The 20,487-nt window shown below is 34.2% G+C and overlaps 1 protein-coding gene across 2 annotated transcripts in view; it reads right to left on the reverse strand.

The window, feature by feature from the left end:
- LOC117119319 (sodium- and chloride-dependent GABA transporter ine-like) overlaps positions 1–15,628 on the reverse strand; it is a 22,263-nt gene extending 6,635 nt beyond the window's left edge. Inside the window, exons 1-5 of one of the 2 annotated variants that reach the window (XM_033264102.1) lie at positions 15,441–15,628; positions 9,200–9,401; positions 4,448–4,610; positions 1,983–2,111; positions 1,160–1,296 (exon numbers count right to left, since the gene is read on the reverse strand). In XM_033264102.1, coding sequence (XP_033119993.1) covers positions 1,160–1,296; positions 1,983–2,111; positions 4,448–4,610; positions 9,200–9,401; positions 15,441–15,608 — 799 coding nt within the window. In that variant the 5' untranslated portion in view covers positions 15,609–15,628. Of the gene's footprint in view, positions 1–1,159; positions 1,297–1,982; positions 2,112–4,447; positions 4,611–7,870; positions 8,034–9,199; positions 9,402–15,440 lie in introns of both variants that reach the window. The other variant, XM_033264101.1, reaches the window with a different exon arrangement.
- Between the last annotated feature and the right edge of the window lie 4,859 nt (positions 15,629–20,487).

Here is a 20,487-nt window from a genome sequence, read left to right on the forward strand (position 1 = left end):
CACCCAATGCTCTCCCGTTCCAAACCAGATGCAAAGTGGTATGTATATACGCTGTCTCTTATACACATCTAGATGTGTATAAGAGACAGCATTTAAACTGTGTAAAAAAAATATCAATATCAATATTAGACAAACGAAACCTATTATAAATTTCACATAAACATTTAAATAAACCTCTACAGAAAAATAAATCTTTTACAGAATATTTCTAGAAAACAATTCTGTAATATTTAATTATTACAGGTAACAAAGAATTAATTCTGTACACAGAATAGTTGTAGAAAAAAAACTGAAAACTGTTTATAGAAAACAATTCTGTAGTACTTAATTATTACTGTTAACGAAGAATTAATTCGGTACAAAGAACAGTTATAGAAAACAAACTGAAAACTGTTTACAGAAAACAATTCTGTAGTACTTAATTATTACTGTTAACGAAAAATTAATTCTGTACACAGAATAGTTTGACAGTAAAAATTGTTTGGGTACATACAGTAATTATTTCTATTAACACAAAATTAACACAGAATTATTTCTGTACACAGAACAGTTATATAAGTATTATTAAATTACAATTGTGAGTATAATCTTGTTTATTCAATACTTCTATGACTGATGATTTTTCAAAATGTAAAGGCCTACCTATCAAGTACACCTGACTGAGAAATACAGACCACAAGACAGAAAAAACAAACTACTGTACATCACAATTACATTAAATTCATACCCAGTACAAGTGGTTCTGATGTATATCTGGAATATGAAGAAAATAATGAATAATTTGCTACCACTACAATTCAAAATTAACAGCAATCTTTAGATTGCTTGTATCCATCCTAAGCCACTTGCAGCTCCCACTCTTGATCAAAAACAGAATTCACAGAGACCGATCCAACAAAACTGCTTTCACTATAAAAAACATCTCCAACTATAATTAAGCATTAAAACCAACTTACAGATCTTGCATATTACACTATTCTATAAGTAATTAACTGTTGAAAACATAAAATAAAGTAAAGAAATTACAATGAATATAATAAACAACAATTTTTGTAACAGAGAAAAACACTAAAATGCATCAATCAACAATAGTAATTAGATTTCAGTAACTAACAAATTAACAAATTATCTCAAATATAATTGTGTCATAATAACTTACCTCCAAGATCTTTAACATTGTGAACAAATAACTCAACATTAGCTACCATGGAGCTCAATCCCGCCAACGACAAGGCGAAGAAAAACAGTATAGCTAATACACGGCCACCACTGATAGTATTGTATAGTAATGGAAACCTATCAAACCAAAGCAATCTTGATTCAATTATCATGTTGTATTTTATATTTGCCACTATGTCAAATGCGAATAATCCTATCAACATTAGATTTATAGTACAAGGATACAAGGATACTATATTCCTCCCGCTACGGGGAAATTTCATGGCTGGATACAACAATGTGAAAAAGCATAAGACTATTTACTATTATAAAGATAATAATAATAATATTAGTAATAATAAAACTATTAATAATAATAATAATAATAATGATGATAATGATAATGATAATAATAATAATAGTTATGATATATTTGTATTAACTTGTTATTAATCAATACTGACCACCCACACTAAAACCCTCTACCTCTGATGTTTACTATTGAAGTCCCTAATTCCTCTGGGGAGGAATTATTAGTATTTTTATTAACACAATTAAACATTACAAAAAGTGAAGAAAAAGTTTGGAGTGGCGTATCTAGGTGGCACGCACACGCCCCTCCAAAGAATACTCACACCCCCTTTCGTCCCCAAATAATCACGCTCAAGTAGTTAAAAATCACCTTTTCAAAGGTGAGCACCTAATCAAAATTACATTATTTTGCTAGTTAGAGCTCCTCACCTAATCATTTTATGTTTTACTGTTTAAATAGAAGACAACGTAAAACCAATATCAATAATATTCTGTGTGAATATTATATTTACCATATAAATGTTAATCCTGTGTTAGCAGGGCCGTTTTCCTTCAGAATAACCACAATTTCCTCTATTGTGTCATTAGCCTGTAGTCTTGAGGAGAAGACAGTTGCATATGTAAGCATACCGCAAGTCAAGCTAAACAATTTGAAAAATTGACAAATTATTTAACAAAAGGCATTGCATATCTCATTTAATAACCTTATTTTGTTCTGAATTATCTCTTTCTCAGTACAAATGTTTGCACCATTAGGGCAGGCTTTAAAAGAGGCACTGGACAGGCCAAACCTGCTGTCAGCCACAACTTGGGACAAACTTATTGTGCTAAAATGTCTCAAAAAGGAGCCAGGCCCCACCACATATTCACCTAATAGTGACTATACTTTGTTGGAAATGTTCTAGCTGTCCTGTGAGGCAAATCTTAGCAGCACCCAAACCAAGTCTACAGCACAAATAGGCAATCCAGCACATACTAATATGTGGCAAAGACAAGCCAAATCAGGCACTCATCGTAAAAATCAATTTTTAGTTATTGCTACAGGGTTAAAGAATAAAATGTGAGCTATAAAATGGTAAAAGAATCATTAAAATCTCGACATTTCGTTATGAAGTTGCAGGAGTTTAGACATACAGCTGTTTAAAGAACAATATTTGAGAAATCAGCCTTCAAAGTTTATGATTTTGGGTATTTCTCAGGCAGTGGCGTCGAGAGGGGGGTCGGGTCGCTGCCCACGGGGCCCAGGTCTACTGGGGGGCCACAGGGCAGCGAAAATTTTCGGGTAAAAACAAAATCTCCATAGGGCCCGAGCCCAAGCCAGGATGAAAACTTTTGTTGTCAGAAGAAACTCTACATTATGGTTTTATGGGCGTCTTTCTCAGTCTTTCTGTATTTTTATTAGATGAATAATCCCCCCCAGGGGAAAAGTACACCCAATGCTCTCCCGTTCCAAACCAGATGCAAAGTGGTATGTATATACGTGTATTATATATATAATTATTATCGTTTATTCATCAGATTATTCTGATACATCTACCTTGCAAAAAAATAATCACATGGATGGACATGGACAAATAGGGTCTTAGGAGAAGACTTAATTTGGGGAGCGGCCGAGTGGGGGTCCCAGTGAAGGGGGGGGGCCATGTGAGGTGTTGCCCCGGGGCCCTTACTGGCTCTCGACGCCACTGTTCTCAGACAGAAACCCCAGCAGAAACCCATCACTAAATCGTTAAAAATTGTTGCTTTGACATTGAAAATGATTAAAATAACATCATAGCATGATATATACTGTAGATATATAAAGGTTAGGTTAGTGTAATAAAATAGAATTAAAAAAATGTTGACATTCCATCATGTTTTGGCCATTATCTCTGAAATAGGATTTGCAATGAGTAACTGGTTTGGCTTGTCTTTGCTACATATAGTTTTTTCTCATAAATGGACTCATCATGCAAACAATCAATGTGCTAACACAATGTTTACCAAGTGTCATGCAGTGCAAACAGACAGACCAATATCATGCTTTGAAATTACATGTACAAGATGCAGTTTATGGAATAATGTAACAGAAATAATATGTGACATCTTGAAGTGATCGAGATGCTAAAAGCAAAGTAAGTGCAGGCAACTGCAGTGGTGTATTGCATAAGGAAGCGACATCTTTCTTTATCCTTTAAGTGATCAAGACGCTAGCACAGGTAAGTGTGGTGTATTGCATAAGGAAATTATGGGTTGTTAAACTGCAGCCCTGAGTTGAACAACAAATGAGTTTAGCAACAATGGAAAAGCAATTCAGAATTCAGATAATGTACAGTCACCAGTACAAAATGGTCTTATTTTTAACATGAACCAATTTAGTCTGAAATTGAAAACAATGACCATCACTTAATTCTCCCAGCAAGCTTACCCTTAGATTATCACCCAACAGTCACACCCCATTGTTAATACACCTAAATACCCACTAACCAGGGCCACTCTGAAAACCAAACACACAGATATACCTGATTTTGAACAGGGAGTAAGCACATACAGTAGATATAACTAACCCACCAAGGAACATCCCTCCATGAAACAAACTTGGGCAAGAAGTGCTGCAGGCAGTAGCGGAAACAGTAGGGGCAGGGGTCTTAAGTCCCCCTCCCACATTGGGCAAGCGAATCCCTCCACTCACACCAGCCAAACCCTGCTATGCACTCAGACCAAAAAAAAAAGCCTATGCCTTTTTCTGTCAGTCTGTAAGTGCCATTTCCGTTCCATTTTTAAAAAACCGTTTTGGAGGGAGAACCCCCTCCCCCAGCGCAGGTCTACGGCCCTCGGATGGTGCTATGCGCCAATATCTCACTGAGCCTGCCCCTGTCTCACAAAATTCTGGAGTATGTAAATACATATCTACCATGTTTGCATTTGTGTGTAAATAGGCTATTGTACCATAAACAGATGTGTACCATAAATTCACCATAAGGTAAATATTCTGTACCTTACAATGTTATTTCCTAGTGGAGTAAAAAGACCTATGGGGACTAAAGCTATGTCTGCTCTCATATATATGGCATAAGTGAGGAACAATCCCCAACCTGCACCGACATCAAATCCATTTTGAATCAATGCATCAGTCCACAGCCTTGCATCAGCAAGCATATCTGCAATGATATTTGAATTAATGATATATACTATTAACAGTCAACATGTATTGGATCAAATAGAGGGCTTCTGGCAAGTGCAATGGTGTATCTGCCGATTATTTAATCAGTTATTAAAAAACATGTTTAATAAAATTTCACAGCTGGAATTGGGGCTAAAACCATGGTTGTAAATAAATGGTTACAAGCATGGTATCATTAGGGTTGGGGAGTGGTTTTGGTTGGTTGGTTGACTGCAATTCAAACTGCATCAACCATGATCTCAGCGGTGACTTCTATACAAATGACTGTGCACTCCTTCCTTGTGTGGGCGATCAAGTGTCTCAAAAACAGAGACCTTGAAAACAGAGACCCGAGACACACTTGAAAACAGAGACACACCTAGAGTCTCTGTTTTTGAATGCTGGGTCCCTGTTTTCGTAATCGATACTCGAAAACAGAGACCCAGCTATATGAAAGCAGAGACCTACTAAAAAAAAACAAAAATCGTGTTAAATTTGTAAATAATTACACTCGCAAATAAACCTATCTATACTGCATACAGAGCCCTATACAACTCGTCTTCATTTGATTCTGCTATATACGCGTCTGATAGGCTGGATAACATACAACTTACTACACCAGCCATGAGTGTCACCTACCAAAGCTGGATAGGAATTTGGCAACAGACGATTGATGATACTGTAATTGAAAATATAATTTTCTGTTCCTATGCTACAATTGACCCAAACAATTTCTATGATTTACAAAAAGAAGAAGGATTTGCGAAGTTTGTTTGTGATCGAAAATACCTCTCAAATGTTGTCTGCCTGGTTTTACTAAGCAGTTAAACAGTTATGTTTAATTGGCTACAGATTATTTCCTCTATAACTGTCCCTAGCCAATTTTTATCATGTTAATCATAGTCAGATAAATAAATGAAATGATATAACAGCTTATTTTATTACTATATTATTTAGCACAGCTATGTGCTATGTTAGGTTGTTGATAAAAATACAGTTACATAGCCACCTTTTTGTTTTATACAAATCATAAGGAGTACCTAGGATATGTCATTAACAAACAAAATACCCAAATAAAAATAGCATGTTGAAAATTGGCAAGTCCAGTTGAAAATCTGTGAATCAGAGGAAAAAATGGTATTTGAATGTTCTTACGTTTGTTTTAATTGGTCAATAATAATAATAATAATAATAGCCTAGCATTTATAACCAGTAGAGGGGAGATCCCCTGTTAACACTCCTCCCCTCCCAACCCAAATTTTAGGTGTGAGCTGTGTGCCATTTTTATCCAGGCATCTAGAGTTGCCACCACATTTTAAACTCAGCCCAGATCTTGTACAACCATGGAGGTATAAAAATATTTTTTTATTTTTATACCTCCATGGTACAACTGAGCTGGGTGTTGACATTCCTGTTACTTCTGCTTTTTTGCACAATTTTGCAACCAATTATTTGCTCTACCAGTACTTACAAATAAACAAAGTTCAGAGGTGGATCCATAATTTTTCAAACAGGAGTGGGGGACACAACAATTTCAGAGTAGATATTTAAAGTGAGTAGCGCTAATTTCAATACATAACATTGATATGCATTGAAATCTTAAAATTTAATGGCTGAAAGGGAATGTAGAGGGCTGCTGAGAAGAGAAAGGGAAATTGCATAAAGTCATTGCTGTAATAGAAAACATGAAATTCTGTACAAATAAAATAAAAATTCTGATCACCTGTTGCTGATTATGATTTGCTAAACAAATTGATGAATAACAATAAACAATAGAGTGCAGAAACAAAAGATACCACAGTGGTCTACTTGAATATTATTACAAAAGAATGCATGCTGAGTATTTTATTTGAAAGAATTTATTGCTATAAATGATAATTTTTGAGGAATGAAAGACCTAATCGAAAAATGGCGTGGTTTGAAGGACATTTTTGGCCTATTTAAAACCAGACTTTGAAACCCAACACATTATCATCACTCTGACAATACTGGTATCACAACATTTTACATGGAAAGCTATCCAAATAATACAAAAAGATTTGCTCAGATGGCTCACATCTACAGTAGCTGGATCACTTTAATTTTCAACTTCAAATGGCTGATATCCAATCAACAGGTAAGTTTTAAAATTGCCTTTGCAAATCGAAAAAAATTTTAATAAATTGCTTTCTTGTAAGCATTTTCTAAACCAGTGTTCGCTACAAAATAACTATTTTCTAGCATATTAAAATAGGATATCACTTTATCCATTTCACAAACACTTTTGTTAAGCAGTATTTAATTAGTATACAGGATGGTAATTAGATATCCATCACTAGCTGGATTGATTTTATTTCTACATGTTTGGAGAAGCATTACAAAAGGATAATACAAGAAATCTAATCAAGATATCAAAATTTAAGCATTAATTTTTAAACATTTTTAAACTGATTTTTAATTGAGGATACTGTTTATTTATGTGTATATCTTTATTGCTTGTATATTTTTCTGTCAAGGCCAAATAACTTTCCCCATTGTGGGATAATAAAGTTTTATTGAATTGAAATGAACTGAATTTTCAAGACTGCCCTTAAATTGAAACGATAACTTCTTAGTTCTTGTTAAAAGCATTTTCATTCAAATCATGCCTTCGGTTGTTTCCATGTAAATGCTTGTATATAAAAGTAGAATGCAAGTTACAAGATGGGCTTACACTCAGAATACTATGGTATGTAAGGATAAAATGTAACATACTAAAAGCGATAATACTGTGATAAATATTATGGCTCAATTTTTGTTAAAATCCTTTTTTTTTGTTGATAGTAAAGAAAGATTAAATTGACTTATACTCAAACAGTTCTTATAATAATTAGACTAGAAGAAAGTATTAAAAAAAGCATGATAGCAAGAAGGGACAAGGACAACACATCTGACTACAAAAAGCTCAACACACCATGCTAAGACACAGGTGATAATGGTATGCACATTGGTAGATCCAGAAGGGAAGGGGATAACAGGGGATAATATATTGATGTGTACAACAGGTTTCACATTTTGTGCCTGCTATTTTCACTGTGTCAAAATTCAAATTTTCTATGTGTATTTAAACAAGTGGGTGTCTCTTGGTTCTCCCTTGTTCCTTCTTGTTCCCCAGTGGATGGCCATTGGTTCATCCTTGTTTCCCAGTGGATGCCCCTTGGTCCTTCCTTGTTTCTCCTTGTTCCCCCGCATCCTGGATCCATCACTGGCATTATAATGAGCCACTCTAAAATGTAGTACCTGACAAAATTATTGCCCATTGGAATGAGAGCACCAAGTTTGACAATGCCATGCTCAGCCGTCATATAGGCAGCATATGACATGAAAAGCCCACTGGCTGCTCCTGTGTCAAATGCATTCTGACTTATAGCATCTACCCATAACCTTGCTTCCTTCAATTCACCTATGAAAAAAAGTACTTGATCACAATCATTGTTCACCTCAATAATAATAATAATAATAATAATAATAATAATAATAATAATAATAATAATAATAATAATAATGATAATAATAATAATAATAATAATAATAATAATAATAATAATAAAAGAATAATAAATAAATAAATATCATGATGATGATTATGATGATGATGATGGTGATGATAATGATGATGATGATGATAATAATAACACCATAAAAAATAAATATTCTGAGGAATGGGAGTACCTAATATAAAAATAGGAGAAACTACTAACATGATAATCACCATAGTAATTATCAATAAATATCTAATTGATATAATAATAATAATTATACAATAGTACAGCTACATGTTTAAAATGATAGTTCAAATATAGAAATAATATATTTCAGAAAAAGCCGTTATCAGGAGTTGCAAGCTACTCTACATTACAACATAACTGACTGAAGTACTCACCCTAATCAGGAGTTAAGCTATTCAACATTTACAACAAAAATTAATTAATGAATAATGCTCACCCCAATTACAACAAAACTAAATGAAGTACTCACCCCAATCAGGAGTTACAAGCTACTCAACATTACAACATACCTGACTAAAGTACTCACCCTAATCAGGAGTTACAAGCTACTCAACATTACAACATACCTGACTAAAGTACTCACCCTAATCAGGAGTTACAAACATACCTGACTAAAGTACTCACCCTAATCAGGAGTTACAAGCTACTCAACATTACAACATACCTGACTAAAGTACTCACCCTAATCAGGAGTTACAAGCTACTCAACATTACAACATAACTGACTGAAGTACTCACCTTAATCAGGAGTTACAAGCTACTCAACATTACAACATACCTGACTGAAGTACTCACCCTAATCAGGAGTTGCAAGCTACTCAACATTACAACATAATGACTAAAGTACTCACCCTAATCAGGAGTTACAAGCTACTCAACATTACAACATAACTGACTGAAGTACTCACCCTAATCAGGAGTTACAAGCTACTCAACATTACAACATAACTGACTGAAGTACTCACCCTAATCAGGAGTTAAGCTATTCAACATTTACAACAAAAATTAATTAATGAATAATGCTCACCCCAATTACAACAAAATTAAATGAAGTACTCACCCCAATCAGGAGTGAAGAGGAACTTTATGCCTTCTGCAGCTTGATCCAGTGTTAGAGACCAGATAAATGTGAAGAGAATTAAACCAAGGAAAATTGGGACAGTGGCTGTGTTGACCATTTCAATGGACTTGACTCCCCATGCTATCGACAATGCTGCAAAACTTATAGCCAAAAAGTGGAATAAAACTGGCCAATCAGAATACTATAGTAATCAAAAGAAATTAAAATGTTTTAGTATAAAGATAATAAATTGTTGAGAAATCATACTATCCCCCATCAGAATTTGAATCAATGGAAGTGCATCTTCTTATCAATTTTATGTGATTTAATTCAGTAAATTTATTTAAACTAATCTACTTTAAAACAGAAATAAAGTGCAGCAAAGATGCTGAATTAAATTTTTAAATTTACAATATGTCTAAAAAATGAAAATTAAAAAAAACATCATTATATACATCAAGAAAATAAGTAAAATTCTAATCATTGAACATTCTAATTAAATAAGGAACTGGACACAATAGTCACATTTGGAATTAAAACCAAGGCCCAAGATCACACGCCAAGCACATTTCTAAGCACACTCAATGCACATTGATGCGCTGTCATAACTCATTGTTCCAAGCCAGAACAGCATACAATATTCCAGAACTGATCAAACTGCGCTTGGGTAGACCATGATGAGATAATCGGAAGGGAAACCGAGATGTTTAAGAGTATGTATATAATGAAGTTTATTGTTCCCTACTTTAATAGTTAATTTGAGAATCCCAACCAAGATCTGCTGGGTCAAAACGACTAAAAACTGCCAATTCACTTTTAAAAAATTTCGAAAAAAAAAAAAAATTAATCAAAATTGTCTTTGTAACTCAAAAAATTAATTATGACAATTTGAATAATGATTCAGAAAAATATGAACACGTAATCTTGTCAACTTTTATTTTTGTCACCAACATTGGGAAACAGTTAAAAATCATTCATGAAACCTACGTTACGATATGTTTATAAAATAAAATTCTCATGTAAAATGTTCATGGTAACTAATTCGCATCGCAAACATACTTTCACTGTTGCTCTCCACAATAGTGTGCAGACAGGTTTCCTATAATCACACTCTTTTGGCACTTTTGCATATTTTTTATTGAGTAAACTGCATTTTTGTGATGGTAAATTTAAAGGTAAATGCATAAATATCACATATATTTTTTATATTATTCCCATGATATTTGTTTTAAACTCTTTAGTTTCTTGTATGCACTTGTAACCTGCATAAAAAGGTTCTTAGTTAAATTTTCAAAAATGTACTGGTCAAAACTGATAACGAATGTTACGAGGAAGTGTAACGTATGTTAAATCTCCAACAAACAAAAACACTCATGATTAAAAATATTCCAAAATTGTTAAGTGCCAACATCTTTAACCTGTCAAAAACATTTATCTACGAAAACATCAAGTATTAGATACCAACATTAACCAATCAAATAAAAATAATCCTGTTTTAAAAACACACCAAGGATTTAAGCAATAGACAAACATGCTACAAACGAACTTCTGGATCTGCAATCTAAATGGAAGACCACATAATTTCATTAACTTTTTAGTCAGCTTGAATCTAAGCTCTTGTATCCATCGTGATATACTGTTATGATATCTATAAGAAACTAACAAAAAGTGTTTAACAAATAGTGTCAAATTAACAAGATATCAAATTAAATCCCAATACAAGGCACGTAACCTACGTTACCTCCTACGGAACCTAAAGTCCCCATTTGGAGAGAAGAAATTGAATTGAAAACTCAGATTCTAATTCACTGTCAAATGTAACTTTCAAGTAAACATGTTGATGATTAAAAAACAAGCAATTGTCACATTGTTAACATCATATTTTAAGAAAGTTATTTTAATTAAGAGGAGGAGACATGAAACCTACGTTACCATTATACCGTATGTGGTAAATAATTTGTGTTTATCATTAAATCTTAAATATTACTTACAGAATATAATCTGCGTATGTTTAAGGACTATTTGGTGCATGCTTACAATGGCTAATTTTCTCAAAATAGTGTACTAGGCCAAAGAATATAGCGAATTGAAAATTGAAACATTACGTTACAATATTATGAAACATACGTTACAATCTAATCACATGGTTAATAATCAGTAAACTCCCAAGGAAACTGTTCTTGATCGAAAACTTTATTTTAGTAAAAACAAATAGTCCTTCAAGGTTTTAATGCAACGTTTTCAGGTACTATTTAATTGTATAAAAATATCAAGTTATTATAAAGAAATGACAAAAGCCTTATCTTCAACTAAATTTTAGTCAGGTTTCTTCAGAAATATCAACAAGTTACTGTACTTCTACTATGCCGCAAAGTAAAGAGTGTCTCGTTGCCAACCACACCCCCTCAACGTCAAATAGCAGTTTACAAAGCACGTCGACGCTTTGTCATGATTTTAGTTAATTTTACATAGGCCATAGTAAATACTACAGTAATGTATGTTTCGGTAATGTAGGTTTTATTTTAACTTCGTCGTGTGTTAAAAATATGATGCAATCACCGAAGCCACCTACAATTTACTACCTGAAATGCAGATTTAATGCTATTACATACACCCAATATCTCGCGTGCATCAACCGTTCTATTTTTGGCTACGGTGGTAACATAGGTTTCATTTCTTAAGTATACGGGCGACAAAACACCCATTTCTTAGATTTTTTCTTTAAACTGGAGATTTATATTGCCCTAAAATTTACCCAGGAAGTAAAAACTTAGTCACTTGATTTTTATTAATGATGAATAATTAATTTTTAATTGAGTATGCATAATAATATGTCCAACTGCATGAACAGGTAACGTATGTTTCATTAAATGTTGCGACACAATTTAGTCATTAAAAAGATATTCTTAAAAGAATGTGATCATGTTGATTATTTTTTTTTCTTGTAGGCAATAAACAAAATTTGTTATATTAACTGATTTTAAAGTGACACACCTCCTTATTTTAAAATTATATATCAATATATTTAAATTTAGTGATTTGCGACATCAATGTATTGTCCTGTTTATAATATTCAATGAACCATATCTCCAAAAGTAATCATACCTAAATGCTGAAATTTCAGAGCATTCTAACTTTACATTGTTGTTACCATGTATCAAAAGTGATATTTGTCATTACTTTCGTAACTTTTGATTAATAATAAATAAAATGTTGGCGATACACTATTTGGCTAATTGGTAAATTTTAGTGGTTTTGACCCTGCTTGATACATCCCAAGTAGTTTAACAACAACAGAATGAATAACAACAGGGTCATTAATATATATTAAGGTGGGGTCAGGGGCATTGCGTTATTTAACCTGCACTTTAGTATGGTACTTTACAGTACCGGTAGTAGGCTTTAGATTTGCGAATACCTAGGATTACAACCAAATGATACATGATGATGAAATACAGTACTGGTATAGGCCTACTGTGATAAAAAAAAAAAAGTGTCCTGGTCATTTTCACGGTCATCTATATCAGGCCGGTATCCAGCTTTTTGAATGGGAGGGGGGGACTGCGTTTTGCGAGTGCAGCGAGCAACCAGGCCTAGTCCTAGTAGACTAATTTGAAGGCATTTTATCATGTTAATCTCTATATGTCCGTGAACACAGCGATAGGGCCTATCAAAAAAATTACTGGTGGAGGACATGGAGAAACAAGCAAATTGTTTCCCAAATGAAAAATACTACTGTATAAAATTCGTAACCATTACGAATAAAAATTCAAAATCAATTCTGCTTTTAAATGAATAATAGCAAAGTTTGATATTAAGAGTGGATTAAAAGCGACTGTAAATGAGCTGATTCAAACAACTAGAAGCATTTTAAAAACAAATTAATCAACATTTTTATTCTTGGCATCGACAGAAACATATAAGCATAATTATACTGTATGTATACGCTATCTATCCATTGAACCTGTGACAGGGTATACTGTATAAAAGGATCATCATGATAAGACTTCATTGCTATACACTGACATACCGGCTGGTAGTTAGGGGAAGATACACCTAGACGACAACGTGCATATAACGTGTGTATGTTTGTTGTGTTATGTTGCTGGCAGTACAAAAGATTGCGCGTGTGGAGTCAGCGCTCTAGTATTCTTATTGTAACTCATTTGTACATTCATACAAACTTAATACTTTACTGATATGTGATTCATTTTATAATGATTCTGGGAACTTCATTTTATAATGATTCTGGGAACAAGGTCACATTTTTTTTGGTTATACTTAGTGGACGTTTTTCGATTGGGGGGGGGGTGCGTACGCACCCAACGCACCCCCCCTGGATACGGGCCTGTATATTATTGTTAAAAGATAAAGTTGTCTCTTTAAATTAAAATGTGACCCCAGGTTTTCTTAAATTTACTGTACTGGGTGTTGAGTGAAATTAATACAACTGCAATGGTTTATAGTTACCTGATAATAGATGTAGCCTGCCTCTGATCAAGTTCAATACTATGGATAGGTTATTTGACCAGATAAATTTCATTTATTTTGATATTAACAATGCAATACAACATTTATTTTTATTAATACAATTTGGAGGATACAATCTCACCACAAGGCCCCTCCCCCTTGCACATTCCAATCCAATGAGAACATTTGTAAAGCGCCTTTCTTTGCATATACGAAGTGCTGCACCCCACATATTTAGGCACCTCACAACCTACAAGCAGCCGTGATCAATGCCTAACCCAAGCACAGAACAAGTAAACAAATCAAAAGAAGGAGTGGCAAAGCTTGTAAACATGAGTAAATAATGCAACAATAAAAATAAGAATAAAAATGGGATAATTAGTTAAAGAGATGAGTCTTTAAGTTAGACCTAAAGACAGCCACAGATGGTGAAGATCGAATGTGCACTGGAAGGTTATTCCATAAGAGTGGCGCCTCGCATGAAAAAGATTTGTTACCAATACGCTTGTTAAAGACAGGTTGATGGAAATTAACATTCAAAGCTGATCTAGTACGAATTTGCTTTTTACGTACAAGTAAAAAGTCAGAGATATGTTGTGGGCATAGGCCAGACAGTGATTTGAAAGCAAAAACCATTAATTTGAAATAAACCCTTTGCCTAAAAGGCAGCCAGTGAAGTTCACAAAGAAGATGTGAAGTGTGAGTATGAGAGGATCGGATGTTAAAAATAAGACATGCAGCGGAATTCTGCAACTTCTGTAATTTTAGAGAATCAGTTACAGTCAACTCAGAGTACAATGAATTGCAGTAATCAATTCTAGACAAAACAAGTGCACGAACTGCTACATGACAGGTGTCATAGTCAATAAATTTGCGAATCATCCATAAGTTAAGTATATGGTACTTGGTCGATTTACAAACTGACTGAACTTGATTAGAGAGCGACAGCGTGGAATCAAATGTGACACCAAGATTACGGACCGAGTTAGTGGGTAGAATCTTAAGTTCTCCAAGTGACAGAGAAGCCTGTCTAACGTGATCAAGCTCTAAGTGCCTCTTGGAAGCACAAATTAAGTTTAAGCTTATTCTTAGCCATCCAAATCTTAACATCCTTGATACATTACCTAAGCCTATCCATTTGCATTTTCAGGTTTTTCATTTTAATTTTCTGTTCAATTGATTTTTTTATTTATTTAATTTTTTCTGTTCATTTTATTTTTATTTGATTTGTATTTCTGTTATTTATTTATATTTGTTTTTTCAGGTGATCCACTTAAGAAACATGTGCTGCTCATCTGAAAGTGCTATCACTTTAAAGGAAGAATAAATAAATAAACTCAATCAAAATAATATAAATATTTACATACACTATATAGTAAAAAAGTGTAAGCATTAATTTTTAATTACATAAAAGCTGTATATTTATTAATTACACTAAACTACATAGCACACTGTGGTTCATCTACAGTACCACTACTGTACAATACTGCAGCTTTAGTACATGAATGTACTCTGTTACTGTACCTTAGCTTATCACCTACATCTATGTTGCCATTGTCTCATTATGATTATATATACCTATATTTTAGATAGTATTTTAGTTCTTTACATGCTTGCTCAGAAATTTTCTTTGTATGTTTGCTCATTTTTTTTTTGCTGGAAGTATGAAAAGAGCAAAAATGAAAATTGGTGTTGTTGACTTTATGTATGAAGGCAGCTAATGTAAATGAATTCACGTTGCAAAGTGAAATAAATCCAATTTCGAACTTACCAAAGCGAAGTCATTGAATATTTTAGAGCTCTCCTCGTATGTATCAGGGAGATCATTGGCCAAGTAATAAAAGAGGAAATAGAAACACCATCCAAGTACCACTGAATAATAAGCACTACATGAAAACAAACACATAACGTATAATGTTATCTTAATACTCTCATACATGCTTTAAAAACTAGAAATTGCAAGTTGCAAGTGAAGTGCTGCGAAGTACAACTGCATATAAATGTTCTTCGAACAAAATTATTTATGCGAGTCAAGTGAAAATAATGAATAATAAAACTATAACAAATAATATGAGACACGACCCATTGTCCATATTAGAACATTCATTGGGTAACAAAGTCGTAATTTTTCATTTTTGTCAAAAAGTGTCTATAGTGTGGTGAATTATGGTTTAGGTTTTTTTTAATAAAGTTTCAAAAATTTCTATGTATGTGGAAAATGTAGTTGATTACCAAAGGTTACAATTTTTATTTTGAAGACTACATGGTCTAGGAAGTGTACATTTTTTTATGGGGCAAGTTTCCAAGGGCGGGTTTTCTAGGGGCGAGTTGACTGCCAAAGAGTGTTGCCAAAGTGCGAGCCAGCGTGTTATTTGATCACAAGTGCGAGAAATATCACAATTGTGAGCCAGCGAGCCATGACGTCACGACAATAGATAGAGACGTTAGCCAGTTGTGCGAGGTATCGGCTGAGATTTGTGGAGTACAATTCAAAAAACAACTATAGGTCTAATAATGAATTATTGTGATGTTAAAAAGATCTAGATGTGTATAAGAGACAGGAATACATAATATATATTATTTAAGACAGATTTTTTAAATATTTATTATTTGGCAATATAAGAATGAATGAAGGAACCTGGCTTAAAATTTGTCTGAAATTATATAAAGATCATAAATGGTGGTAACCACACCATTAAAATCAATGAAATTTCTTTGCATGAAACAAAAAATTCCATTTTCAACAAGAAACACAACAATATTGATCAAATTACCTTTATCGCCGCTGTTGTTTGCCACTATCCTTGGAAACCGCCAGATGTTGCCTGTTCCAACCATGCAGCCAACACATGATAAAACGACTCCTAATTTAGATTTGAATGTTCCAGATTGCTTCTGAAAAGAAACGAGTTCAAGAAGAGAGTTATTCACAAGTGTCTCCTAATTCATTAAAGACATATACTGTATGTCATAATTGAAAATTTTGTTAATAGTTTTTTAAAAGTATGAACATTTGGGGCCAATTAGTTATGAATCTCTAGGGAATGAGGACTGTTGTCAATGTTAGAGAGACAGTTCATAATTTCCATTGTTCGCATTGCAACGGAATCGTATCTATGATGTTTTGAAGCCCATTACTTATCTCAGATATACATTTGATTATCGGCATGAAGTAGGGATGATTGCCATGAATTATATAAACTTACAATATCACATGAGCTATCAAAAATAGCTGGAAGATCACTCGTATTATTAAATTGAACTAGAAATTGCAAATTGCAAGTGAAGTACTGCGAAGTACAACTGCATATAAATGTTCTTCGAACAAAATTATTTATGCGAGTCAAGTGAAAATAATGAATAATAAAAATATAACAAATAATATGAGCACGACCCTTAGAACACTTCTCATTGGGTAACAAAGTCGTAATTTTTCATTTTTGTCAAAAAGTGTCTATAGTGGTGAATTATGGTTTAGGTTTTTTTTAAAATAAAGTTTCAAAAATTTCTATGTATGTGGAAAAAGTAGTTGATTACCAAAGTTTACAATTTTTATTTTGAAGACTGCATGGTCTAGGAAGTTTACATTTTTTTTATGGGGCAAGTTTCCAATGGCGGGTTTTCTAGGGGCGAGTTGGCTGTCAAAGAGTGTTGCCAAAGTGCGAGCCAGCGTGTTATTTGATCACAAGTGTGAGACATCGCAAGTTTGGGCCATCGAGCCATGGCGCCACGACAATAGATACGAGACGTTACTCGAATTGTGCGAGGTATCGGCTGAGATTTGTGGAGTACAATTAAAAAAAAAACTATAGATCTAATAATGAATTATTGTGATGTTAAATAGACAATATTAGCTATCAAGGAGCGACGTTGTTTTTCATTGGGACCTTCGTCCCTTCAAGGCTAGGCCTATACCATCCTAGCTAGTCTAGGCCTAGAGTAGGATAAGGCTAGCGCGACATGCGGACGTTGGTACGTGTTGGTTAGTCTACAAACGTCGCCTAAAGTAATTGATTTTACCCGGCAGAACAAAAGAAGGAAACTCCGCTTTTCAGCCGTCTTAGGCCCTTGTTTTTTGACAAACAATGACCTTTCAGAGGTCAAATTGCTGTCAAGAATATGAATTGGCTGCTTCGCAACAAATATTCTAAAAAAATGATTGTTCTCATGGCAAAATGCCTATCCCATATTATGACATTTGAGGTAAAAATGGAAAAGCCCCCCCCCCACTTTTGTGCCTGCTCCCAGCACCAGTAACAAACATTGTTAACGAACACTATACAATACAATATTATTTTTTTGGTGCTTAGATTTCGCCTTATAAATCAACCTTTTATTATTATACAATATATATTTTATTTTTTATTTTCAAATGAACATTACAAGTTCTCTTTTTGAGTTGAGCAACTATTGTGGTCCATACTGATTGATGTCTGTAAAGCGCACGTCTGTAATGTTTCCTTGAAACCTATCCTTAAGCATGAAGAAAGCAATGGAATCGCTCGCCCACCCGTCTTGCATAAATTCTGTATCTAGGCACAGGGTTCCATCTACAATTTAACAAAAACAATAAGATACTTAATTAGACATCTTTATCTCTCCTACTTCGACTTTCTGGGCCCGCCACTGTTAAAGCTACCATTTCTAGGCTCCTAGAAGTGTAATATGTATCCGTCAGGGGAAAAGAGAAGTTTCCGTAGGGGAATACCATATCATTATCAAGGATACCCCTCACATGATTAATAATTCATTGTGATCGTAGAAGCATCTGGACTTCGACTTTGTTGGGAAAATACAACAATTATGAAGTCATTTTACAGTAGCTTAATAACTATTAGATAACTAATACAATTCACCAAACTTCGTCAAATATTCCCCTTGTCCAAACATGATGCTCGGTTTGCTCTCATACTGGATTTTTTACCTTATGAAATGGTCCCCCTTCCCACTTTCAAAAACGCTCCGCCGCTGTTGTCCTAGGGGGAGTTTTTTCTGCTTCAGGCATTTTCAATGGTGGTGGGGAAAAACTGTTTATCTATTTACCCCTAGATACACAGCTGGGTCACATTCAACCCCCCCCCCCCCCCCCCCATTGCCTTTTTTCTGTAAACTAATTTTTCTAAGCTTTTCAACCTTGAGGTTGGCTGTTCAATCTCTCGCTGTGTGAATTTTGCTTCATGGTATCTGGGCAAATCACACTATAACTACCCTACGGTTGTCCCTCTCCACCCAGGAGTATATAGGTACATGGGACCAGATTTATCAAACTAGAAATCAGCTTAAATTCGTCTTAAGTCCATTTTTTTTGCTTAAAAGTCAATTTATCCATATTGCTTAGCTTAAAAATTACTTAAAATTAGAAAGTCGATTGTACGTTGGTGCCATCTAAGACGATTTTTAAGCCAAGATTTTGCTAAGATTGGGTAATAAATCAGCTTAAGATATTTTAGGGACATCTTAACTTTTTTGGCTTAAGACTTTTGATAAGCAGAGATTGATAAATCCCGGGCCTGGTATAGTATGTTCAAATTTAAAAAAAAAAAATGTGTTGATAAACGCTGATATGGAATTGCTCCCAGGAAGCTGAGTATGCGTTCTCAATGGCTCACCACCCCCTTATTTTTTTCAAAATTATTTTTTAAGGTGAAAAGAAAATTACATTTCCATTAAGTGCCATTTTCGGCAACCTACAACAGGTAGTAATAATAATAAAATGTTCTTACCTCAGCCCAATCACTACGTTGGGGCTGAAGTGGTGGACTCTATATCTGTCAAAGTCCCTACTGGATCCGCCACTGGTTCCATAGTTATGTGCTTGATTCCATGACCGTGCATTAATGCTAATGTCAACGCTTCGTTAGCCGAGAGGCTATTATATAATATAGTCTAACATTATTATTGTTATTTAAAATACTATCATTATATTATTTATGGGTGATAGTATAATTAATTGTAAAACTACGGTACAACCATCGACGCCAATGGCTTAAAAACAATCAATAATTGCATACCTGTGTTGTTGAAACGAGTTTAGTTGACGGATCAGCCATAGTCGATCCGTTCCGTCTGTATGTATAGTTTGCACTATATACGGAAGTTGTATAGTTTTAGTAGACAGGAGGAGCACAGATTTTGTTTACAGTACTGAATTGTAGTGCTGTGCAGTACCTGCAACTTTCTATGCGAATACCAGTAGGTCTTGCAAAATTAATCAACACGTACTCACAATGTGCTACTTTTGACATTGATTATTTATATAGAAACAGAAACCCTAGTAATCACATGTGTAGTGACACCTCACTCACTAGAGATAATCTCTTTGGTCTTGTGATTGCACTTTCGTTCGGATCCGCTGACTCTTGTTTTGTTTGTTTTGGCCGATTGCGGAACAAGATTGTTTGGAGAGGCACTGTATTATACCTGTCTCTTATACACATCTAGATGTGTATAAGAGACAGTTACATACCCCCCCCCCAACCCATAAATTATATCCTAGCCGTCACTGATGTCACCGCCAATCAAGGTGGCGCTGATGTGGTGTGGACTTAATTTTTATCAGCACCCTGTCCATAAATCCTGGATACACCACTGGTAACCACACTTCAAATTTAGGTTTTAAAGTTCATCAAATATAAAATTCAAAGGTTGAAAATATATTTTCTGCCAAAAATCGATTATATTTTCGTTTCAAATGTTAAAAGTTATCTCATTTTCCAGTGGCGGATTGAAGGCTCCCCCACCCCCTCCAATAAAAAAAAAATAACGAAGGAAATTCAATCTGAGAGTGCCATTTCCGGCCATCTTCGGGTGCCATAATC

Source organism: Anneissia japonica, unplaced genomic scaffold (genome assembly GCF_011630105.1).
Source record: "Anneissia japonica isolate Jap-2015-1 unplaced genomic scaffold, ASM1163010v1 scaffold218054_len391659_cov197, whole genome shotgun sequence".
NCBI lineage: Eukaryota > Metazoa > Echinodermata > Crinoidea > Comatulida > Comatulidae > Anneissia > Anneissia japonica.